At 35.8% G+C, this 26,961-nt stretch overlaps 1 protein-coding gene across 2 annotated transcripts; it reads left to right on the top strand.

Annotated features, from left to right (window-relative positions):
• LOC137387147 (uncharacterized) lies at positions 1–25,844 on the top strand. Of its 2 annotated transcripts, none has more exons than XM_068073462.1 (15): positions 1–35; positions 7,495–7,614; positions 7,708–7,812; positions 9,925–10,626; positions 13,691–14,036; positions 14,548–14,782; positions 15,947–16,117; positions 16,448–16,711; positions 16,855–17,125; positions 17,301–17,470; positions 17,803–17,979; positions 18,586–18,711; positions 19,480–19,632; positions 22,103–22,234; positions 25,234–25,844. In XM_068073462.1, exons 2-15 carry the CDS (start codon positions 7,560–7,562, stop codon positions 25,420–25,422), a joined length of 3,096 nt encoding a protein of 1,031 aa, XP_067929563.1. In that variant the 5' UTR covers positions 1–35; positions 7,495–7,559; the 3' UTR covers positions 25,423–25,844. The 2 variants fall into 2 exon arrangements, with proteins under 2 accessions (XP_067929563.1, XP_067929564.1); XM_068073463.1 differs by lacking the exon at positions 1–35 and adding an exon at positions 295–391.
• Positions 25,845–26,961: the final 1,117 nt, after the last annotated feature.

The raw sequence follows: 26,961 nt of genomic DNA, 5'->3' as shown, positions 1-26,961 counted from the left end.
ATGAAAAAAGTGTGGACTCCAAGCTGCTCAAAAAGGTAAAAAGATTCGTCAGGTTGCTAATTTCCCAACCGCTATATTCGTAGCCGATATCATCACCGCGTTAGCATAACCGTATTTCTACGTTATTGTTAATTGCGTTTATAAGTAGTGCACTTTGCAACATGGTTAATTGTTATTCAAAGCAAATAATTACCAACTAGCAGATGAAAGGGCGCTACCAACTTTTGTCGGAGTTATCCTCACACCTGGTGTCGGTACCTAATCGTCAAAGACTAACTTTTAAAATACTAGTTGCTTCGTTAAATCCTTCAAATTTGTTACAACCATTTGAATCTTGTAAAATAGTATTGAGCTATAATAATAAATCTTTACTGGATATGTCGCACGACAGGTGACGCTTTAATTTTTACGAGGAGTCGACTGTTATGTTCCTTCGATTATTGTTTTTTAAGTATTTAATTGAAATGTTTTTGATTCAAACTGGTAACTACATTAAACAATTGGTGATAACTCAGACTTTTTACGTCGATTTAGATTAGTTGCTAAACGATCAACAGTTTAACAGCTACTTTGAAGAATTACCGCTACATTCACTGCTTAGTAACAACTAAAAACCCCTCTGTATGAATTTGAACGCTACTATCGGCTACATAATCAAAGTTTTTTTTATTTTACTTGTGGGGTATTTGGTATCATTACACCAAAAAGAACTACTGCATAACTTATCACTTGATCTTTCATGATGAGCTAAGTAATGCTAGTTGAGAATAAGTTAATAGTAGTCGACCGATGATGTGACATGTACAGTAACCAAAAGCAAAGGTTGTTATCTGTTACATATTGCTCTAGAGCAGATCTATTTTTGGCTTGTGGTGGTTAATTTTTTCTCTCCATACAAGCTAACCATGTAATGTGCTAAGGTCGACCCCTTATTTCAGGTTATAAAGTGAACAGAACCATTAAAATCAGTCAGTAATTACAGTTTGGAGTAACTGTTTTGTGCGTACAGCAAAGCTCTCCTGTAAGTGAATGTGGTTTTCTGTAACATAATATCAGCTGTGTTTAGCCTTTCATAATTAAAGGAAGAAGTTTATGAACATCTTGTGTTAATAAAATTCACTGATTACATTTATTTGGCTTTATAATTAAAATACTTTTGCAATTGCAATAAGTTGATAGCTATAGAACAGAGACTAATTGTTTTCATTACATTAATTGTTCCCTTCCTAATGCCCAGATAATACTTGCCAAAATTTTTTATCAATATTTAGTAATACACTGTATAATACATTAGCCTACTATTATCTGCCAACATAAACATTTTATTCTGTGTAGATAGTTTTATGATTGAAGTTTAAAATTGGGCTCAATATATCATGGCTCATTTTTTTAATATGTATACTTAAATACGAATGTCTTAAATGATTACACTATCAGTTTTATTTGAGAATGATGATGATGAGAAGAAGTTGTAGAGTTGAAAAATTATATGATATTGAAAATATATAATAATGCTGCTGAAAAAAAACCGATCCTCAAATTTTGCTGATAAGATAGATTTTTCTTACAACAACTTTATTAAGAGAAAAAGCCTTGTTAATTTGTTTTACAAGCTCCCCCCATAGCAAACTGGTACTCATTTAAAATCTTAGAATGTGTACTGTCGGAATATTCCAACAGAATCACGATATAGCAAACGACTTTTGAACAAATCACTTAAAAGGTAGTTCGCCGATAATTAAGGATTCGGCCCAGTGGATAACAACTTCTTCCTGATTAATTCGGGATTTTTACTATATCATACTATACTTTTTACTATCAATTCGGCATTTACTAAAAATCGAATTAATCAGGAAGAAGTTGTTATCCCCCGGGCCGAATCCTGAATTATCGGCGAGCCACCTTTTAAGTGATTTGTCCAAAATTCGTTTGTTATATCGGGATTCTGCTACAATATTCACACAGTACACATTCTAAGCTTTTAAATGAGTACCAGTTTGCTATAGGGGGAGCTTGTAAAACAGAATTAACAAGGCTTTTTCTCTTAATTAAGTTGGTGTAAGAATAATCTACATATATCAGCAAAATTTGAGAATCGGTTTTTTTTCAGCAGCATTATTATATTTTCACTATCATATAATTTTTCAACTACATATTCTTTACTTTACCACTAGCTCTAGATAAGTCTCAAAAGCAGATGCAATTGTAAGATTTACTTACAGGTAAGATATGGTTATTTAAACGTTGTCCAATGTTAAAACTTTGGATAAAGGCTGAGCAATAAGTATTAAATAATAATGATAGTTTCTACTATATGATTGAGTCTGGCTGCTGTGATAGTAGTTTTTTTGGGAATTGACTAAACTTTGATGCAGTATGATTTTATTTTCAAGCAGCCTTATCACTTTCTGCTAAAATTGGGCATATTCACAATAGTATTTACTCAATAGCTGGTGATTACAATCTGGAGTTGACCAACTGTGTTTTACATAATCACAATTGTCTCAGCTTGTAGTGCACTGATTTCTATAAATTTTCTCACTGCTATTAATAAATGTGCCTACAACCTAAACTTAGAGTTTGTGAATCATTATCTTTTTTAATCCGTGCTGGTATTTAAAAACTTCAGTACTGTCTTAAAAAAATAATAGCTATATTTTAGGGTTTGATTACAAGTATTTTAACCCTCTTACTACCACTTTACTCGTTGCGCTAAGTGTGTCAGTTTTTTCACAAAAACCCTGTATTTAGCTCTGCTGTTAATCGTTCTAATTACCCCAAACTAACACTATATCATTAGAACTCTTTTAACAGGAGAATATGACCAATAGTACCTGACCTGAGCGACCTTATAACCAACCATATGATGCCAAATATGAAAATGTTTCAGTATGAAAATTTTAAAATAAATTAATGCGGAGTCATATAACGCAATAAGAATATAAAAAACCGGAAGTGGAGCTCTGAAAAAATGTAAGATCGACTAACAAATAGATTTGTATCGTAAAAAATATATAATTGACACTAGCAGGAGCATCCTAAAGTGAATGACAATGAGTGCTTCAACAAAGAAGGCTCGAATTTAAACTGAAAGAAATTGTAACAACATTAGACACAAAACACCATACAAAACTAAAAGTATTGTTTTTAGAGACCAACGGTTTTGGATCCTTGACTTTTGCAAGAAATTTTTTCTATTGGTGAGATTATCAATTACCAACAAAGATAAACGTTTCATTTTAAACTTTTATAGATGTTTATAGTGTGCAAGAATTCAGGTTAAAGGTTGACTTGCAACACAATTCACATTACAGTTATTTGGTATCAAAAGATTCACCATGTCTTACTCTGTTGTGTTGTAGGTGCAAAATATGTGGAAATGTGATACAAGCTCTTGTAAGCCAAAAAATGAACAGTTAATCGCAGCCACATGAGACCGCCGTCGTTTGGGTTCTCTTTCCAATACGGCTCAAATGGGAAGTAGTAGTTACAGGATGGTTTCTGTTTACACTTTCATGCAACCTTATTCGTCGAAATGTTTTCACAAATATACTTCACGCATTCAACAAAACCATGTCTATTGTTCTTATGCGTCTGTTTTATCGTCATTGTAGTGCTGTCACTTTTAGCAGTGATATCTTATAACTTACCGTAAAAATTCATTTTATTTTTTAACCTTACTTCGAAGGAGTACATATCATTGTCTGATAATCAAGACGAGCCTGTTGGTCACCTGTGATAAACGAAAAGTGCTGCAAAAATTATTTGCGAAGTATGGGTCACATGATCAGATTACGACTTGACGATTAGACCAAGCCGAAACAAAACTGTAAAGTAGCGAGCACCTATATTTGATACGGGGTCTCCGGTAAAACCCGAAGTGTGTGTCATAAACTAGTGCTACGATAAGTTTATATTGAGCTTTTTATTGGCCTTTCAATTCACGTGAGAACATCACGTGACAAGACCATAACCAAACTGTCATGACTACATCAGAGAAATAAACATATTCCAATCTACGGTGGCTTTTCGTTTTTGAGCTTTTAAGAGCTTGTAATCACATTTCCACATATGTGGCACCTACAACACAACAGAGTAAGACACGGTGAATCTTGTGATATCAAATAACTGTAATGTGAATTTTGTTGCAAGTCAACCTTCAAAGGAGTTATCATGAAGTTTTGAAAGTCTTCATAATAATTAGTAATCGTTGGCACCATTGCAATAAAATGCATGTTCAATGCATTATCTATTTCTTTCACTTAGTTGTTACGTTCCTGAGCCCCTGCAGATTCATAGAAAGTGGCACTAGGGGCATGTAAGTGTTTGTGCCGAAGTGCGAAAATGGTACCCAAAGGGTGAAGATAAAAACTTAAAGGTTGACTTGCAACAAAATTCACATAACAGCTACAGTGAAACTCGGATAACTCAAACTTCAAGGGACCGAGCAAAAGTGTTCGAATTATCTGAGCGTTCAAGTTATCAGAGCACTGTCACAAGTCCATGTATTTACTTATTTATTAGTAGATACATGTACATATACAATCTATAATATAAATCAAAAGCACAAATGGCTTGTTTAAAATTAAATGCTTCTAATGTAAAGTTTAAAACGTTTTTATCAAAAAGTATAGAGATTTTTCTATCACTTGAGATTGGTTCGTTGTATGAGGTGATGTTATTGCCAGGACGTTTTTTAGATTGACATTGGCAAAACTTGATCGTTGTTGAAATGCTCAAAAGAAAAGACATCAGTACATATACAAATTATAATATAAAGCAAAAACACAAATGGCTTATTTCAAATTAAATGCTTCTAATGTAAAGTTTAAAACGTTTCTATCAAAAAGTATAGAGATTTTTCTATCACTTGAGATTGGTTTGTTGTTTGAGGTGATGTTACTGCCAGGACGTTTTTTAGATTGACATTGGCAAAACTTGATCGTTGTTGAAATGCTCAAAAGAAAAGACATCTTTTTCTTTTGAGCGTTTTACCCACGATCAATTTTGCCGATTTTTCTTGAAGTTTATGCAAAGATTACCTCACTTTACCTCGCTTCCGAAGGGCGATCACTATGCGGATGTTTGGTATAAATCAAATTTCACCAAACCTTTAGAAAAGTCGTTGACAAAAATATTTTGCCGATGGTGGTAATAACGACGCTTATGAATTACGAAAAGTTGAGCTCTATGGCTTGGAATAAAGTGATTTTCTAAAGCGATAGCAACCATTTCGGTAGCCGTTGGGCAAAAAACAGTTTGAATTAACAGTGTTGAGTTCGAGTTATATAGAGCCATTTATCATTGCGTGGGAACGGACCAAGCAAATCCATTCGAGTTAACCATGTGTTCGCTATATCCGAGGGCGAGTTATCCATGTTTCACTGTATTTGGTGGTATCAAAAGATTCACCATGTCTTACTCTTGTGTTGTAAGTGCCAAATATGTGGAAATGTGATTACAAGCTTTTAAAAGCTCAAAAACGAAAAGCCGCCGTAGATTGGAATATCTTTATTTCGATGACGTAGACACGAAATTTGGTTATCGTCTTGTCACGTATGTTCTCACGTGAATTGAAAGGCCAATACAAAGCTCAATATAAAACTTATCGTAGCATTAGTTTATGAAAAACACTTCGGGTTTTACCGAAGACCCCGTATCAAATATAGATGCTCGCTACTTTACAGTTTTGTTTCGGCTTGGTTTAATTGGCAAGTCGTAATCTGATCATGTGGCTTAATACTTCGCAAATAATTTTTGCAGCAGTTTTCGATTATCACAAGTGACCAACAGGCTCGTCATGATTATCAGACAATGATAGGTACTCCTTCAAGCTAAGGCTAAAAAATTAAACGAATTTTTACGGTAAGTTATAAGATATCACTGCTAAAAGTGACAGCATTACGATGACGATAAAATAGACGCGTAAGAACAATAGACATAGTTTTATAGAATGCTTGAAGTATATTTGTGAAAATATTTCGACGAATAAGGTTGCAAGAAAGTGTAAACAGAAACCATCTCTCACAACTACATCACATTTGAGCCGTTTTGGAAAGGGAATCCAAACTACGGCGGTCTCGTGTGGATGCGATTTTCTGTTCGTTTTTGAGATTTTAAGAGCTTGTAATCACCTTTTCACACATTTTGCACCTACAACACAACAGAGTAAGACATGGCGATTTTTTTCTTATCAAATAACGGTAATGTGAATTTTGTTGCAAGTCAACCTTTAAGATTGGAACATAATGGCAATTTTTGTCAAACGAAGGGGTTAGCAACGTTTCACTATTCGGTAGTCCTAGATCTAGTTTTTACTAAAATGTCTAATCTTTTAACGTTAGAAAAACCAAGTTTTTTGTCATTATACTAAGTATGGATAACAAACCGTTAACCATACAGGTTTTTTTCACAAATCATTAGCATTAAACATAAGCTTTGTAATATTTTTTTGACCAAGTAAGCACACTGGCATGATTGTAGGTGCTCTCCGAATTAGTTGCTCTTGGTTAAGATCTTGCTTCACTGCTGCACACCGACATAAAAAACTCAATAAAATCTATATACAGTGCCCCCTTCCCCCGGGTTCGATGTCCTTATTATACGATTTTTTGCCAGATGATGTGGAACACAATGTTTTTTTCATCCTTACCATACGAAAATCGATATCAACCATACGATATCAGCCAAAATTTATCTCGAAATTTAAACTTATCAGTCGGTGTGCTGAATACATCGGAATAACGAAGATGCTGATACGAGATTCATCGAATTCCCTTTCGCAGCGGCTGAAAGAGATACAATGCTCATTCTCTGTCAGATCAGCATTATTCGTTATAAGTTATAGTGAAAATGAAGCCAAAAAGCAGATTGTTGATAAAATTTAGGACGATGGCAAAGTGAAAAGATTAGTTTAGTAAAATGCTCATTAAAACTTAGCTTCAAGTGTGTGTTTAATAAGCTAAATTCATTTAAGTTAAATTCAAAGTTTATGTTATACGTCTGTGTTTAAGGTGAAAACACCCTACGGCACGCACTGCACATAGTACATTATAATGTTACATTTTATTGCAGATCATAACCGCTAAATACACTAAAGTTACTTTAGGTAACTATAGTTACTAAGGTGACCGTACTATTTTGTTACTAATTTTTAGAATTTTTAGTGTGTATGTGAGATTTATATGAAATTTTGACATTTTTTTACCGGGAGGTGTTCGCGTTAGATAATTGTTATGGGTTTCTATACCCTTGTACGCGACTTTTCCGCCTTATGAAGCCAACATCAAACGAGTTAATATCGTATTGTGGAGGTCTATTCTATAAAGGTTTAGGCGAATCATATGTGAAATCTCACGAGCATTGATTATATGAGAATAACTATATTCACTGTTAGTGAAATGTGCCTGAAATATTATAGGATTGATGACCCTGTAAAGTATTTTACAGGATGCCGTATGCTTGATTGAATTTATTTATAATCTTTGTTTTTAGATCCAGTTACGCTTCATGGTTAAAAAACAAAGGAAGGATATGATACTGGCTATATTCTAAAAATTATGCAGCTCACATCTGCTGGTTGCATCTCTCCTAAGAACGACACTAAACTTGCAGGTATGCCATGCGGATGACTGTGTCACGCTATAGAAAAATGTTCAGCTTATTCATGACCATAATTTGCTGCAGCTAATAAACTTTGTTTTGTAGATAAGATAGGTGACACATCAGTAGAGCAAGTTATGGATGTTGCTGATGTACCTCCTTTAGTGGATGTAGATAATGGAGACATCAAAGAAAGTAACATTTCAAAAGGTACGTGTTATTGTATAAGCTTTTGTATATGTGCAACGATCTGGTCATCCTTTAAGGTGTCTCATGAAATAGTAAATGTTTATTTTAACTGAACACTTCTTCTTTTGCTGAACATTTCTCATTAAGGTTCAGTTTTCGTCAAAAGTTCAGGCCAAGGATATAGGAATTAATTTTCCTTGTTCTGTGGCTGTCGTTGGTTTTTCAGTGGAACCGTTGCATCATGTTTTTAAGGAATTTCCATGCGCACCAACTGATATTTGACAGCAGCACTTGGCCCTCTTTTACTTTTGATTTTTGCTTAAATTAAAAGATAGTATGACAAGTCATTAGTTCGAAAATGCAAAGTTCTCACATAAAATAAGCATGCTCTGAAAAAGCCCTTGGTGTTGTTTCAAAGGTCATGAACTAATGGTAAATTGTAAGATGAATATAGCGGATCCAATTTTGTTCCTCAAAGGTTGACTTGCAACAAAACTCTCATTACAGTTATTTGGTATCAAAAGATTCACCATGTCTTACTCTGTTGGGTTGTAGGTGCCAAATATATGGATATGTGATTACCAGCACTTAAAAGCTCAAAAACGAAAAGCCGCCGTAGATTGGAATCTCTTTATTTCTCTGACGTAGTCATCATAGTTTGGTTATTGTTTTGTCATGTGATGTTCTCACGTGAATTGAAAGGCCAATAAAAAGCTGAATATAAACTTATCGTAGCACTAGTTTATGACAAACACTTCGGGTTTTACCGAAGACCCTGTATCAAATATAGATGCTCGCTACTTTACAGTTTTGTTTCGGCTTGAACTAATTGTCAAGTCGTAATCTGATCATGTGGCCCAACACTTCGAAAATAATTTCTGCAGCACTTTTCGATTATCACTGGTGACCAACAGGCTCGTCATGATTATCAGACAATGATATGAACTCCTTCGAGCTTAGGTTAAAAAGTTTAACGATTTTTTACGGTAAGTTATAACATATCAGTGCTAAAAGTGAAAGCATTGCAATGATGATAAAATAGATGCGTAAGAACAATAGACATGGTTTTATTGAATGCGTGAAGTATATTTGTGAAAATATTTCGGCGAATGAGGTTGCATGAAAGTGTAAACAGAAACCATCTACCAAAGCTATGTCATATTTGAGCCGTTTTGGAAAGAGAATCCAAACTACGGCGGTCTCGTGTGGCTGCAATTAACTGTTCGTTTTTGAGCTTTTAAGAGCTTGTAATCACATTCCCACATATTTTGCACCTACAACACAACAGAGTAAGACATGGTGAATCTTTTGATATCAAATAACTGTAATGTGAATTTTGTTGCAAATCAACTTTTAATAATTTGGCAAGGTTGAACTGAAGAGAATTAGCCTGTTTAAACATGTTGACTAACTTTCTACTGATGTCGGCGTGCTGCAGTCAGGGAAGTGAGTTTGAAGTAGAAGTTATAACTATTATATTCATGATTACATGAGTCGAAAGTAACGCTTAATTTAGTCCAATATTAATTGAAGCAAAAACTAAAAATTTTCCCAATCCTCGACTGCTAAACAGCAATAGTGGCCTGCTAAAAATTAATGTTTCCCAAAGTTTTGTAACAGCTGTAAAAACAATTTCTCTACTAGTTATAATTATTAAACAATATTTTCTAGTCTCTTTATCTAATCTTCCATAGCAAACTTCACAATGTAAGACTAACGATTTGTAATTTTATTGCCACATATTATTATGAGCACTCAACAAATGTGGTATGAAACAGTCATATTGTAAACGAGGATGAGCCACAGTTTGTACATAAGCTAATTTCAACTAAGGTAAATTTTCAAAGAATCAAATATCTCCTTAGTTGCACTTTGCAGTATTTGATGTGGCCAGTAAAATACTGAACTGTACAAATTTAGAATGTACTTGTTGCCATCACACAGGACATGAGTACATGCATTTCATTAATGTTAGCAATGGTTTGTACTATTTTCTATTCCTTCAATGAATAATTGTATGTACACGTAGATGAGTCAAAGTTATGGATGAGTATGTAAAACCTGATGCGATGGAACAAGATGGCTGCACAATATCTGAAAATATGTTAATTGGCTGACAATTGTGTTTTACAGTAGCTGATGAAGTTCCTGGTTCACATGGTAAAATTGATGTACAACCTAATGGTATAGTCCTAGCTGGTTCTAGAGAATTGTCAGACTCTGGGCAAATGGACAGCTCTGATGCTGCCTCAAATGTCGAAGAATGCACCTCTAGTAATGCGTTGTCATCGACTGACACTCTGATCAACAATGCGGTGATGCCTACTTCTGATGACCATATGCCAACGGCCAATGGCACAACTGACCCTGAAATACCAACATCTGCTGTCGAGGCAGCTAAAGACTTTGAAGAAACCGTGACATCAAATAAAAATGGAGCGAAACTGGTGTCCGATGACATCGAATCCTTGTTAGAGTCTGGTAAGGATAACACTGAAAGTACAAACAAAACTCTTTTTGAGCAACATAATACTGCACCAGTTCAGGGCAACTCAGGCACGTCTGAAAAGTCTGGTCCATCCACGAAAGATGATAGCTGTAGTCAAGACCTACCCTTTCTTGAAAAACCTGATCCTACGTATTTAGACCAACTTAAGTCAACTGCTGATGCCAGTAGCAGTCAAAGTCATATGGAAATTGACACAAAGTTAGATGAACAGACAAACATAAACGATGAAATGTCTCTGCCCATTGAGCCCAGCGAGAGTACAAGTGATGCAATCCCAGAAAGTCTCACGGAAAGTTCCCTTACTGGCCAAGGGGAAGAGCATTCAGGTTTGGACAACTTTTTTAGTTATCAATCGCTCAACTAAACCCATCTGTTTGATTTTTTTCTCTTGCATAATATCTTTGTTGTTAGAGAATTACAATAGTCAATACAGTAGAACCTGTACTTATGAAATTCATTCAGCAAGCCGCTTTGTAAACAGAAACTTTTGTAAATTGTAACACATTTTACCCAGTAAACGCTTTAATCCTTTCCATGCCACCACAAAACTTGGACATGAAGTTTGTATAAATTATAAATAATGTTTAACTTCTGGAACAAATGCCTGTTAGAATTAGATTACTGCATAGTAAGTAGAAAAAGTACAGATGGAAAAAAATGAGAAATAATGAATAAATACTACTAACGGTATGTGTTTACTTTTTATGTTGATTGACTAGGACGAAGGGAAGTAGCTGAACGTGCTCAGATGTGACACATTTGAACCAAGCAGCCCATTCGCTTAAAGATTTTAAAAGAACGTATTTTTTTGTCTATCATTTGAGATGTTGTTTGTTGTGTTAGGCGATCTCATTGTCAAGATATTTGAAGAATAAAATCGACAAAAATTGATCGCGGTAAAAACACTCAGGAAAGAAAAACTTGCCCAAAATTATGTAACTAGTGATACAATCTGTCTCTATCTCTCGTATTCACATCGACTATTGCGATAAAAGTCTAGTCCTACGCGGCTCTATAGGCATATATATATTTTATTTTGTATTTGCTTATGTTGGCTAGAATAAAATTTTTAATCCAACTACAAATATATTATTATAAATGTCTCAAACGCCTCAAATAAAGGAAATTAAACACTTGTCATATTAGCTTTCTCTAAATGCTGTGTAAACATGAGTCCCGACTACCAATTTTACTGGTCCACGGTAATTATGTCAAGCAAACTAAGTAGAACAAGGTCTTTGTATCGGCTCAATTCTGTCGCTACCCACACCGGCAACTAATTACTAAGTAAAATAATCAAGCTGCTTCTTTGAAAAGCAGATGTTCTAATATATGGCAAAACCAACTGCATTCCTTAAAAGTCATGTATAGTTAATGTTTTCGAGTCATCATTGGTATCAATGTGTAGGAAAAAATTCACTGGTCACATTTGATTAGTTGATTCAAGTACTAAACAAATGGTCGAGCTATGCAAAAGTACGTGTCCATGCAGCTCTGATTGCACTTCATAAATCCATCTATCAGGCAAGATTTCAGCACATGTGGCAACGGAGCTATGATGTATTCAATGTTCTGCAAATCACGTTTTGCATTAGCTTCAACGATATTATTTTATATAATTTTTACAAGCCAAAAAGTTTTCATCTCGGCATAACGCTTTTATTAAAAATATCCATCTAACTCGTAGCCACTCACATAGTTTTAGCTCATATAATAGGATAAATTAATCTACTGCAACAAACTCAAACAAAACATATCATGGTTTGTGCAGCACACATTTGTGTCTCTCTTTCCCATTTATGGCAGTTTCCAGACTCAGCTGCTTCGGCTGGTGGTACCAGATAAACATCCTGTAATCAAGAAAACAAATGTAAGAAATATATGTCATTCATTGATATGTCGTTTTAATGCGTATCTACTGAAAGCTTTCAAATTGGGAGTTAGATAGATTGCGAGTGTAATTTTAAAAATGAATATATGTTTAACAAAAACATAAGTGCGCCAAGCCAGCAGTTCGAAGCTTTGTTTCTGGGAGCTAAAGATGAGCTTTGATCAATTGATTTTCCTCACTTTCTACAAGTGAGAAGTGAACATAAATTCTAATCATGAATCTAATTTACCAGCTAAAACTACCAAAGAGAATTTGAAGCAAATATTATAGCTAGGTGAAACGAAAAAAAAGTTAGGAAACAATGATTGATGATAGCATGATAGCAAAAAGTTATAATTTGATTGATTAGTAAATTTAATCATCAGTACTTAAATTATTACCTTTAGTATACTTAACATTTGTTCATCAATCTAAGACATTATATGGCTAGATGCTATAGATTAATAAGGAAGCCGTCTGCCAATTTAATAATCAACATCGTTTATTTTGTAGCAAGAACTCACTGCGTATCCGTATCACACACACACGCGCGTGCGCGCACACGTGCCCAGAACGTTACTAATATAACGAATAGTAACGAACGTTACTAAATATAATCTCAATGTAAACACAACAGTATATATATATATATATATATATATATATATATATATATATAGGAGACTTAAAGTTAAAAATAAATTTACCTCCATTCTCCTATCTTCCTCTGCAGCATAATGCTGCTGACACCTGTCAGTTCGAACCATACGCTGTCTGCCCTAAACTTTAACTACCAGATGCTCAGAAAACTAGAGTCACCTTCGCAGTAGCTGGAAGCATTGTTATAATTCTGTTCTTCATCAATAAAACGTGTCGATGCAGTAATTCAGTGAATTAACGATGTCAATTAAGTCAGTAAATATCGATGTCTATGTGTGCTGTAGTAATTGAGTAAAACCCTAACTTTGAGATCACAGACAACTCGTTTTACTAGCGATAATGTTTATTACGACCTATATAAAAATTTTGTGCTGATGATTGGCTAAAGAAGAGATCTTATATTTATTGCTCGTGAACTCTTTTCACGTGTATCACTCGTTCCGTCACGAATGAAGCACTCGCTCGAATCTGAGCTTATTAAAAGATGGCTCCATTCAAACGCTTAAATCTCTGGACAGAGTTGGTCTACAAAGACAAAAATGACATCAAATTGTAGCTGATGTTTTAGCCTTTTATTGGTCTTAATTTCATTTGATCGACCTTTTTGACGCAATCACATCTTTAAACAGCTGCTGCACTTTTTTAAATTTTTAGTTTTGTTCTTTCATCTTTAGAAGTATCTTGTTATTCCGAAAATTATTTCTATGAAAAAGCATTTCATAACTTGAACATTTCATATTTACGTTTTGTTTGTTAGTGAAAGTTCTACTGTATGATATTTTTATGTTGAGCAAACTGCAGTATTTTGCCCACATATGTTGACGTTCTTTGAAAGGCTGTAGATCCTTTTCATCATGTAGAACCCGTTGAGAAGCCCTTGCCAGATAACAAAGAAGGCGATGAACCTTGCTCTACCAGCAACCATGATGTTGAAACTGTGACAGGAAGCCTATCGGGTGAAGAAGAATCTAACACACCGTTTGTTGATCAAAGTGGTGATGTAACTGATAAAGCTGACCAAACAGCTAGTACAAGCAGCCCATCTGCTCAATCAACTACTGACATGAGTAACACTAGTGTAGCTTCAAATGTGAACCCATCAGTTGAAATTATAGGAGATGGCCAAGATGTTAAAAACTCTCCAATTAGAGAAATCGATCAAGTTGATACGAACCCATCTCCAACTACTGTCTCTAATAAATTGCAGTAAGTAAACATAAGCTGCAATTTGCAAAACTTACTGACTGGTACACACTGTACAGTATATCGGCAGTAATCCCAACACTACACTGGTGATTGTCTGTGATGAAATCGTTCACACCGTCATAAATCCATCTGCGTTTACATCAGTCAATAGTCCGTGACAGTTTTTGTCCGTGACAGATTGGCAGTCTGCAACTGCCAATCCCTATCGCTGAAGTGGTGCTCCTTGCACAGGCTGCCGTGATTGCACTGCGAATATCGTGAATGTTTGGCAGCCAGAATGTTTCTTGCACATATCTGTGTTACTTTGATGATACCATTAATGACTACGAATAATCGCTGATGGGACAACCCCAATATACTGCTATACAGTGTGCATCAGGCTTATGTTTTGCAAATTTAGGTAGATGCATAAATATAGTTATTAGATTTACTATCGAACTGAAAATAGGAACTTTATAGACATGCTCAAGTTCTTTTTGGACTTATAATGCTCGTTTGAACATTGTTTCAGAATTGGAAATGGGACAAATGTGAGCACAGGTACCACGGCCTCTAAGTCAGAGGCTTCTATAGTTTCCAAACAGGTGATACTGAATACAGATAGATCTAAGGATAGCAAGTCACTCTTCAACATTCAGCCACCAACAGGCGAGTCAGCTACGACTGGTAAGACAGATACGCCCTCTGCACAGGATATCAAGGATGGACACGCTTATCTCAGACCTATGCCCAAATTTCTCTACCAGGTGAGAAATTACACTTTCATTTTACCATAAAGTTGTCACCAGATTTAAATACAGTGGGACCTTTACCCAGTCAAACTCCCAAATTTTAATATATGTCTGCTATATTTTTTATTTCTATCATCTTTTTGCTTTTATTTGCAAAGCTAGTGTTTCGAGAAATTTATATTTCATTTGTTGGAAATCATTCCGCATGCTGAGACGAATATTTACTCAAATTTTACGTTGTTTATCAAAATTTCTTGTGTAACGTAGATTTCAAGTCAAGCTTTAACGGTATATAAAGTTAATCCATTCTAGGTCATACTTTGTAAGTGATAACTATTCTGTGTCAAATCAAGTATTCTCATATGAATACACTGCGATTCACCTAATCTGTTTCTAACTCAAATACCTACATGTACAATAATTTTCTAATTTTTTTACAGTTACATGCAGTGATTAAGCATGGACTATGTAGCAAAGATGTATAACATATAACTTATTAAAAAAGTAACAAAATGTTATTATCACTTCACTTTGGACTCGGGCAATTGGTGGTGTGAGGCCATAAGCTTAGCTATGCAAGAGACAGTTATTCACAATGCCTTGCATGAAGCTGCTGACAACTCACACAAACATACTGTACAATTACTGATTCGCTATTTTTGATGATTAAATGAAAATTGGAATTGCTAGCAGCACACGTGCGCATCTAATAATAAATCAGATAACTCATCTGATTTTATAGAATATTTTGACAATATCTCCATGTGATTTTACTGCCAAACTCAGCACAAATTGTTAAAAACTAACAAACCTGTTTCTCTGTGGTAGTACTAAGGAAGTCTGGAATTCATAGAATGAACCAGAAAGCTTTATATTTGGACTTCAAAAAGCACCACATTTGAGAAAATGATATTCAGCAATTGAATAAAACATTTAGAAAATGAGCGATGGAAATTGATCTCCAAAGTTTTTTTTTTTTAATTATTGGCATTCATATATATGCTGTTGGTATGGTTAATAAGAAACAAGGATCTGCCGTTGGTTGTAAAGCCTTCATACTAAGTTGCATGCATATTAATTTGTACATAGAATTTAAGAGCAAGCCAACATATCTCGATTAATGTGACTCACCCGGAGGTCAATCATTAACCGTTCCTTTTCTCACGTATGTTCAAATAGCTTGGGCTCTCACTCCTCCGAGAGGTTGTATATGAAGGCCTTGCAGAGCATGTTGGTGGTCTGCGAGAAAAAGGAGACAAGAAATATAGTGAAGAGCAATTCCAGTCCTTACAAAAATCTCTCACGAATCTCAGAAAGGACAATCAGCACCTCACCCTCAAGTCTGATAAGGTTGGTGGCTCTAAGTTTGGTCATCTACTCTCTTGGGATTCTACTCTCGTGTGACTTAACTCTCGTATGACTTAACTCTCGTATGATTTTACTCTCATGTGACTTTACTCTTGTATGATTTTACTCTCATGTGACTTTACTCTCACGGGACTTTACTCTCGTGTTGGTCATGAACTCGTAGGAGTGTGGTCTGCCTCATTGCCTTACTCTCATCAGTTTCACCAATGACCAATTTCACCAATGATCTTTGCTGTTACCTACGAAGATAAACCGCTATTCATTTGCCATGGGGTTTTTTGTATTTCCATATCTATTTTGCTGTATGCGTAGGTTTGTAACGTTGTCATTGATGGACACCGGTGTAAGTTTCGCACCGAATCGGAACTGGCCTTGGAGACCCATCAGAGCACCACCCATATGAACAGGAGTAACCGGTATGTCTGTGCCCGTTGTGCATTTTCCACACCCCATCTCACCATTTTCAAGAATCATATGATGGACAAACATGGCTTGGATGCAATTGTTGACAAGCCATTGCCCTTCTTTCCCTGTAAACTTTGCTTCTTTGAATCCAGCTCTTCCAACAGACTGCAGGTATGGTTTTTAGTCATTTGCATTTTCTATTCATTTAAAAGCTTCTCAACTTTCCTAAGTTGACTGAGTTTTTAACACCGAATTACATTTTGAAAACTTTGTCATATTTTTGGGCAATCATGGTAGTTTTTGTGTAATTTTAGACACACATGAACAATTGTGGCAGAAACTTTCAGCTAGCCAATAACTTAAAACCGAATGGCTTAGCCTCTACTCCTCTTGATGAGACAATATTCAAACCACCAGCACCCAAGAAGACTGTAACTACAGTAACTCTCAAAAACAGTCTGCCCGGGGTGACAACTCGGCCAACCAATACACTGAACATAATGCAGCCTGTGGCAAAAGGTGTTCCCAAGCATCTCGCATGCATTCGTCCTGCAATGACTCCATCCTCAAGGTTACCTGGCTCAGGTCAGTTTTTGTCATTCACACACTATAAATTGTGTATATCACCCATGGAGCTTAGAAAATCAGTTCACATCATTCGCTGCCAAGTACTCGTGCAGAAACCAAGTCTCTGAGATCTTTTCTGCATCATATTGAATCCCATTTCTGTCTAGGTTTCAAGCTTGTTGGTGTTTTCTAGGAACTCTGCAGCAGATTAAAATTAATTCCAAAGTGGTCCACACTGCCAACGCACAGTTGTTACGAGGCACCAACACACACCAGTTGGTTCGCACTACCACCGCACAGCCATCTTTACACAGGCCCCCCACACCTGTTACTAAAATAACAAGTGTGCCAGCAAGTGTCAATGTAAGCCTTTGTCTATGCTTCTGCTCTCACAGAATTGTGCTCTCTTTGCTCTGGCAATGGTGATACAACTTCAAGTTATAGCTAGTATTTTATTTCAATGTTTAACTTAAACGAGTTCAAGTTCAACTCACACGAGCATTGTATGGAGAGCATTGTTTGGTTCTATCACATCTCAAAAGAATTTGAGTGCTTTGCTCTATGGTTCTTTGCTCCATGGTTCTGTGAGAAAATTTGATAGTTAGACTCTCCCTCAGAGATAAGCATTTCTGTCGTCGGTGTTATCTACGGATGTCCAACATTGTTACCTCTTCTTACTCGTTACCTTTTGGCAGACTGATGTTGTGTCATGCGAGATCTGTGGCGGATTCATCCAGGGTCTGCATGCAATGCGTGTACACATGCAGTGGTGCCATCACATCAACATCTCTCACCTAAAGAAGCCAGAGTTTCAGTGTACTACCTGCCTCAAGCGTTTCTGGACTGTCCAGGGCATGGCTAAGCATTCTTCAGTAAGTTTCTTCTTGGTTAAGGGAGACGCGGTCTATTCCCTGCCTTTCGCTTTACATCTGGCTTATATCCAAGGTGGACCATACCCTTTTAACATATGGTGTATATCTAAGGTGGACTATACCCTGTCTACATATGGTGTATATCTAAGGTGGACCATACCCTGTCTACATATGGTGTATATCTAAGGTGGACCATACCCTGTCTACATCTGGCTTATATGTAAGGTGGACTATACCTTGTCTACACATGGTGTATATCTAAGGTGGACTCTATCTTGTCTGTCTACACATGGTATCTATCTAAAGTGGACTATTCCCTGTCTACATATGGTGTATTTAGAAGCCTTGTAAAATAGTTGAACTGAATTAGGATATGGGAAGTTGAGTCTTCGTGTCAAGTTTAGGAGCTACATACTATAGCAGTGATGACCTTTTTAGTGATTTTAGATCATCACATCTATCATAAAATCTAGCAAAACTCTTTGCACACATTACACCTACTGTAGGACTCAAACTCTAATAATTGGGTCAACATAGTCCTAGTATCATACTAGTATTAGATTGGTCTGATAAGTAGGTGTGACAACTCTAGTGCGTTTGTTACAGACCTGCGCTGAAAAGTTGCCTTCCGTCAATGTTGCCGACAGCAAATCTAACTGCTTCATATGCTGCAAACCATATTTTACTAGTCAGGTGGAGCATCTCCTTGCCAAGCATCTTAATGATTTGAAGGTAAAATGATTCACCACGTAACATTTAAATATTTGCAACCATTTGTATTACATGTATATTATTACTAGTTGGGATTCTTTTCAGCAGTACCAAAGCCTTAGTTCTCCAACTGCTTATGGGATACTTCCAACCAAGTTTCTCTCAGATATTTTAGATTAGCCATTTTAAACCATATAATTGTTACTCTATGTTATTTAATTAGCTTGACTCGCTATGATTAGCCTCAGCTTTCTATTTTGAATTCAATTTACAAAATGTCTAGCTTATTTACTTGTTTCAAAGGCTTTTGAAGAACTTCGAAGTTTTTTGTTGCTTACATTATTTGAAAATGGCTAAAACTAGGTGTCCAAGTTAGGCAGTTTATTCCTGTGTTTATTATTAATATACTCTGTTATAAAAAAAACTATGACGTGTTATTAAATTAATCTTTTGAAAATATCCTAAAAGCTGTAGTTTTGAAGATGACTATTAAAATTATAAGCGTGAATGATATTCTGTTATATTATTTTCTATGAAAGTGTTACATTTTATGCTATATTATTTTCTATGGGAGTGTTACATTTTATGCTATAGAAGTGTTACATTTTATGCTATATTGTATTCTTTTGGAAGTGTTACATTTTATGTTATATTATATTATATAGAAGTGTTACATTTTGTGTAATATTATATTCTATAAAAGTTTATATTATATTTTATGGAAGTGTTACTTTTTATGGAAGTATTAAATAGATAAAACTGAAAAGCTTATTTCAATTGTTCTATCAGCGGATGGTTGAGATCAAGAAGTGTTTGGCTCCCAAGTGCTCCCCTTTCTTGTTTGGCTCTGTTGAAAACTTGCAGTTCCATCTTGCTAAGGAGCACAGGCTCAAGATGACAGGATTAGCTGGCCTTGCCTCTGCTAATGTCAGCAACATCAAGGTAGCTTTATCAGCAACATGTTTGCTAGCTTTCCTGTTCAGCAAGCCATTTCTCTTGCATCTCCTTACCATCCTCTTAAACAGGCTGGCCAACTGTCAGATATTAAGACCCCATAGACTATAGTACCTGATTAGCAATTTCATTTTACCACTTGGTTGAGGTCTGCCTGCTAGGTTCTCTATGTCATATTTTGATACGATCTCATTTGTATTATATTTTCACATTTTATACAACCTTTTTTACACTATTTTTCATGTTTTACAATACCGTTATCATACACAATGCTTGCACTGTTCCACATTTTACACCCATGCCCTGCTTGACACCTTTCCACTGCCCTCATTCACACTTATACCATTGCCACATGACATACCTTGTGGTGAGCACACATTCGCCATTGTTGCATGGCCCGCCCTGTGGTGAGCACACATTCGCCATTGTTGCATGGCCCGCCCCGTGGTGAGCCACACGCTCACCATTGTTGCATGGCCCACCTTGTGATGAGCACACAGTCACCATTGCTACATGGCCCACCTTGTGGTGAGCACACATTCGCCATTAGAGTTGCCCTGATTTTGGTATCGGTGCCGATATGAGTGTTAAGTATTTGAATCGGTATCGGCCAATCTTTTCTAAAAAAAATCTGAAACTTGAGATACTTTTTACAGATCAACTGTTTAGCAGAAAACAGTATTTTAGCCTGCTACACTAATAAAGACCATCAACTGCTAGTTCCTTACTCTTACTTGATGAATTCCGGGCCTGTCACATTATTTATTTCATGTCTATAGCCTGATCAACATCAACACAGCTGAGGAACCTTTTTGCTTTACCCTAGGACACTTATGTGTTCGTCTCATCTAACTTTCGTGTTTTCGTAGAGTCATCCTCTCGCGAAAATTTCATGAGCGGAACTAAACTATCATAACGAACGAGCGAAAACGCGGAATTAAATAGCTTTGTTCATTGATAGTAAAAGAACCAAATGGCAGCAAGCGATCAAATTGTATTATCGATCTCGTCCACACAATTCTACCTGCGGTTCACAATTACAAACTAGTCTCAAATTGAAAAAAATTTTCTTGCTGGTGAACCGAACCTGAGGAATCTAATTATGTTTGTTCCACTGCATTTATCTTCACATCACTATATTTTCGCATTCATCAGAGATGCGCAATTAAATTGCAGCGAAGTTTTACTCTGTATGCTACTCACGAAACTAAATATTAGCGAAATGTAAGTGTCCTAGGGTAGTCAGGACGTGATCACAAAGTGTGGTATTTCCCAATTACAGCGATGGGATTTGTTGCAGCCACTCACAAACAAGATAACAAAGAAGGGAAACAAGAATGCAGTGTAATATTTCTATTTACTAGCATTACAAAAGAAATTTGAGCAGACGATGCATAAAGTTATCTATCTCTTCTTGGATCCTGACGATACAATGTGTCGTTTGTATCATACAAAATAACCCCAGTGGCTTATCGGTATTCAGCCTCTCTTCCCATCATCGGTGGCAAGTGAGTCCCACAGTCGTTTAGTACGATTGGCTACATCGTTAGTGATAGAAGAAAGAGACTTCTCACTGAGAGAATTGAATCACTAGTAGTAATTAAAAGAAACATTGATTTGCTGTAAACTTGTACAGGCGCAGCAGTTCGTTCAGCAATAGAAGAGAGACTTCATTATCACAGAGAGAGCTGTACCACCAACAGTAATTGTTATTATTAATTACAAATTACAAGAAACATGGACTGTTTTGTTACTACATGCATGGTATGTCAGTATGTGAATATATATCTATTTTTCCATAAATAAATAGAAACAAATAAACACATTACCATTTATATTTTCTATACTAAAATGAACAATTATGCAACGCAAAAGATCTGAGTCGGTTTATTTTTCAATAGGAATCGGTATATCGGATCGATATCTGAATCGGCTGGTGAATTTAGAATTGGGGCATCTCTATTTGCCATTGTCACATGGTACCCTGGGGTGGGCCACACTTTTTAAATGCGCGGAAAGAGCAAACAAGCAATCATCAAGACAACAGGCATTTGCTGTTGCTCTTATGTTTATTAGGCAATTTTGTCTGTGACTTCATAGCATTTTTACTATCGAAAACTAGATTTTTGGTAGCAGAAAAAAATTAAACAGTTATGAGACTATGGTATTCTGATGAAAACGTGTCAAGACATATTAATCCCTAACAGTTGTAAAAAGAATAACTGTATGTTATTCACCAGGCATGTTTGCTATTTGCTGAAAGCCTGCACTATGTGAGATTTTTTGTAATTAGTGGCATGGTCAGTGATCTGATGCATGCCTTGTGACAGCAGTATATGTCACCGTTTGAAGTTCTTTATGCCATATCACTATCCCACTAACTGCATGTTGTGTCACTTTCTCGATATGCTTGTACAAAGCCTGTTCTCAACTATAAGCATTCTTATATTTTCTCTAGTTTCAGCCATTCTGTTCGATATGCAAGCTCAAGTTTAGCACGTCGAACGACTTTGCCAAACACTGCGCTGAAAAGCATGTTCACAAGTGCGACCTCTGTGGATCCCAGTGTAGCACTCAGCAAGGGCTAAAGGTCAGTTGTTGTCTTACCTTTTATGGACCATTGTGTGAAAGCCTATATGTTCAGGTTAGCCAAGTTCCGTTATGCAGACTTGGATATGTCTGTATTCCACCCTTTTTCATGGTATTGTTTTCTGTATTTTATCCTCAAAGTATTGCAACTTTTTTTATTAAATATAGTACTCGGTCTATTTGTGTCAGAGTCGAGTGCGATGTAGAATATATGTAGTTACATATATTCTATTCTACACCCCCATAGCATTGGGGGTGTAAAAACAATGATTGACTAGGATTTGTTTACTCTCGTTATCTAAATAAGCAGTTGTACTGTCAGACCTTTTTTTTTATAAATTTTCCAACTTGTGGTTTTAAAATTGTTTCAACATTTGATTCTACTCCGGGAATTATTAGCACTTTCCAAGTTTTTCTTATTGATCGTAAGGGAAGTGATGAGGCTAGCTAAAATTTGAAATGAAGCACAACTACCTCCAAATTTTTGCATTGCGGAGCCTACATTCTTGTTTTTGTTTTTACTGTAAAGCATTTTCAATTGCACGTTTTATGCAATCTTTACTATGATAAGAGCCGTGTCTGTCCGAAACCAAGCTAAAAGCGTTGAGAAAAACTGCCTCACGAGAAAATTTAACTTTGATGTTCCGGTTTGCAAACAGGTGTGATAACCTCTGTGCCACTCGGCCACCTTGCAGCTTAAACAGAATAATTATACACATACTGATCATATACATATAGACATACATATGATGATCTGTGACGACACGCAAGACTGTCAGTGTATCATTAGTTTATAGAAGTAAATAGGCGGTGGTTCTACCAAATGCTGAAAAGCCCCGTTATTGATTACAAAGCATATTTATGAAAGTGACTTTTATTTTGAATAACTGTAATAAAGCCTTGAAATGGGATATTTGAAATGAGTTGTAGGTGGTTTGGGCGCTGCAACATTGTATATGTTATGCGCTAGTATCAATCAGGTCATGGAAAAAGACAAAGCTTTGACTGAGTAGCTGGAATAGCTCTTAACTCTTTCGCTACCAAATTAATTTTTTACTAAGACATGATTACATATTCGGTCAGTAAAACAACATCTGGCAAGGGCACATATAAATTGGCAAAATCTTTGAACCACAAGGTCTAGAAAAATGTTTTAATATCAAATTAATCAACGTAAAATTTTATATCTGCTGTTGCCATAAAAAATGCCACAAGTGTGTTGCACAATGAGCTCGAATACATTTTCAGCCATTTTCGCTACAACTATGAGCATGTCCAAGTCGGATGAGTTATCAATATTATTACAGGTTTCGGCTTTATTATTACTCCTAAAAGTAAAATTATCACTCTCTGGCGTACTATTAGTAAAAAAAAATCAACTAAAGTTTATTGGTCTACAATTAGTGAAAGCTTCGTAGCTGTAATGCCTTTGAAACGACTGGTCATTGCTAAGAAGAAATTTCATTAAAAATAAAGCTTTTGCAAAGTGAAACTAAATTCAGGATGGGTTACAAACATATTTTTCATTGGCTCGACCCGTGCTGATAATTGTTGTCTTTCGTTGAAGTAAAGACCATAGGCTAATTAAGAGCCATAGGCTAATTAACTACTCACTAATCAGAAACGTTTTAAACAAAGCCTGCTAAAGCTGCACTGTATAGCTCTTGGCTATACGCGACCAACCAACGCTTTTATGATCAGTACTACCTAGTGTAAGCCGCGCTTGGTAGTGAAAGAGGTCATTCTTCATAAAAACATTAGTTCTGACAGAATGATTAAATGGGCTTGTTACATTTACTTGATTTTTATGTTGTCCAACATATATTATTTTAACACAGAAAAACCTGAACCTTGAACTTCATCCTTTTTTCGAAAGAGTTGTTTTGTGTCCTTTGGTTCTGTGACAAAGTACTAGACGCTCTATCTGCTTTTTCAAAGTGCTTATTAAACACTTGTATGCAAAGTTAGTGATGTGTTTATCTATAATCTATTAATTCGTGTGCTTTAAAGTTTGACTTTTATCTCCACTTTGTCACACTCAAGCGCGAATGGTGCTAAGAGGTATGAGTGACTGCTAGTTGTTTATGTGGTTGAAAGGAAGTAATGCACAAGGGGATAAATATCATTGCTTTAGGAAATGATGATGAAATGAATTTGTTGTGGTGTTATGGAGAAGCTAAAGAAAAGGACAATGAAAAGGAGATGCAGAGCATGTACAAACAGATAATTGTTTGGTATTCATAATTGCAATCCATGTGCTCTATTTGGTGAATGCGCTTGTGCGGTTGAACCTCAAATTCCGAAAGTAATTCATTCCGGAAACCGTTTCATAAGTAGAAAATATAAAGTAGAAAGGTATACAGCGAAAATCAAGAAAAAAAACAGTCAAATAACAAATCTAAACTATGAATGGTAAGGTAAGCTTGTTCACCTTTGTCGTTGGCCGTCGAGGTAAGGCTAAGAAAAGTGTGAATGGCTGGTGGATGACCGTCAGAAGATGTGGGTGCTGTATTGTTGTCTTGGTTTTGTTTTGTTCAGAATAAATGTTTTTGAAAATGTAAGTAGAAAAATTTAATTACATCGGCACGAATTGAAAAAAAAAACTTATTGTACAGAAAACACAACTTGAATTACCCGAAACAGAGGCTGTCCTATTCTGCGATATATGACAACTCCAAACTATACAACGAACAGAAGCGCAACACTTGTCATTTACTGACTTTCGTGCCCAGGAAAGAAAGCAAATAGGCCAATAGATGAAACTATCAAACGGGCCAAAGTACAAAAGGTTTTTTGACCTTTCATATCTAAAAAATATCTTTCGTAAGTAGAAGCAAAATTTTTTCCAAAAGATATTTTATAACATGAAATTTTCATATGTAGAGTCATTCATAAGTAGAGATTCTACTGTATAGGCAACGTCCACCATTTGTACTTGTTCTCCTATTAGACAAATGAACGATGTTTGTTTCTAAGCTTACATGCAGTTTGGTGTTTCAGGAACATGAGACGATGGTGCATCCGTTCAGGTTCTGCCTCGCCTGTGACAAGCAGATCAAGCGTACTCACTACAAGATACATCTTTTTTCTATGCACAACGCTGACAAATGCAGACCATGTCTCAAGCGCATCTCCGATGCCGAGTATGAAACCTATAGCAAAAAGCCTAAGTTAGCCAACTGGTCGTGATATTGCTCGTTTTTTATCTAGAAAAAACTCGGTACCCGAGTAGTCTTGGCACGAGGTATTCTCTATGTTTATGCCTAACTAGTTAGATTTAAGACATGCTGTGACTCTGTTGCTGAAGATTTGTAGAGTTGAGTGCTTCAGGTGAGCCATTCTTTCTAGTCAGTTAAATTTGTTGTATTTCCTAAATTTGTAGTCTCTTTCATATCATAACACATTCATTATCTTTATCGGACGGCTATAATGTATATAGAGAATATTTTGTATATAGAATCACTTTATATTACTGTTGTGCTTATATGAAGTTTCTGGAAATTCTTACTCATGGTGGAGAAATATTTCCAACTTAGAACTGAAAATTTATTCATATGTTATTGCTGCTAGTTCGCATATTGTAAAACTAAATATAATGTATCTATATCCATCTATATACATGTATATAATTCTCAAAGTTTGTCTTGTGTTTCCTGTCACCGATGTGTCCAGCTATAGCGGTTAAAATCTAGTAATGAAAAATGTCCACCATGCTGGAGTTCAAGTCGTGGCAATTGCAAGTATGCAATCACGCGCACCTAACCACAAGGCTAAGTCGTTCTTATCATATTTAGCTTATCTACGATATCTTTATCACGATTAAAGCTAAATATGTACGTTTTAATATGAATTAATATTACCTTTTGCGTTGTTCTTTTGAAATTTTTTTAAAAGCTATTTCAAAATCCAAGATTCAATTTTTTGTAATTTTTGATTGTGCCATTTCAAATTTAAATGTTCTGGTACAGTGCAACTCTAACGGCGCAATTTAAATCTTCAATTTTCGGTTATTGCAAAGGGCAATTGCTAGAAATTGTAAAATAAAAATGTTCACATGGGCATTCTTGAATAGGAATTGTTCATTCTCTCTCCGTTTGGTCAGACAAAGTATCAGACACAGACAGTCCGATATCTCATTATTACATTAGTTTCTTATCGAGAGGTACCAGTATCGTCCATCAACACTTACAATACAACAAGCTCCTGCTTCAACAATCACCTTTTTTATTCACACATCTACACGTACTCATTGTTCATTTGTTCTCTTAATCTATCTGAACTGCACAAAAAAACTTTTCTCATCATATGAAATTTAAAAGTTAGAATGGTAAATGTTGTATATAATGTTAAATGAAAACAAGTTTTCTGTGCAAAGACTTATTACCTGGGCAATACTCTGCATTCATCATGTTCATTCTATGTATAGTAGCAACAAATAATTCACCTTTGTCTTCTTTATCTTCTGTAAGCTTACCATTGATATTAAATATCTAACAAACTAGCAAGATTAGGTTTCTCAGGGGGTTGTTAATGTTTTGCCAGGTATTTTACTCTGAGGTTGCAGCGCTGCAAGTGTGTGCGGTTCAAAATCATTGTTCGAGATTGATTTTGAACAATAATTAATTAGTATGAAGATGTTTGTCACTTTGCTGTGAAACTGATCCCTGTGGAGCTGAACACGTTGTTACATAAGCTAGATTGGGACTGTTTACGTATCGCTTTATGCCT

The sequence above is a fragment of the Watersipora subatra genome, chromosome 2 (genome assembly GCF_963576615.1).
Source record: "Watersipora subatra chromosome 2, tzWatSuba1.1, whole genome shotgun sequence".
Taxonomy (NCBI): domain Eukaryota; kingdom Metazoa; phylum Bryozoa; class Gymnolaemata; order Cheilostomatida; family Watersiporidae; genus Watersipora; species Watersipora subatra.
The sequence above is the reverse complement of the archived record's forward strand: the minus strand, read 5'-3'. Positions and strand labels throughout refer to the sequence as shown.

Bases quoted from the DNA above. Each gene is read 5' to 3' on its own strand.
- LOC137387147 (XM_068073462.1), top strand. From the start codon at position 7,560: ATGCAGCTCACATCTGCTGGTTGCATCTCTCCTAAGAACGACACTAAA. The intron at 14,037-14,547 runs GTAAGTAAACAT...ACATTGTTTCAG, and splicing joins ACTGTCTCTAATAAATTGCA to AATTGGAAATGGGACAAATG. The intron at 19,633-22,102 runs GTAGCTTTATCA...TATTTTCTCTAG, and splicing joins CTAATGTCAGCAACATCAAG to TTTCAGCCATTCTGTTCGAT.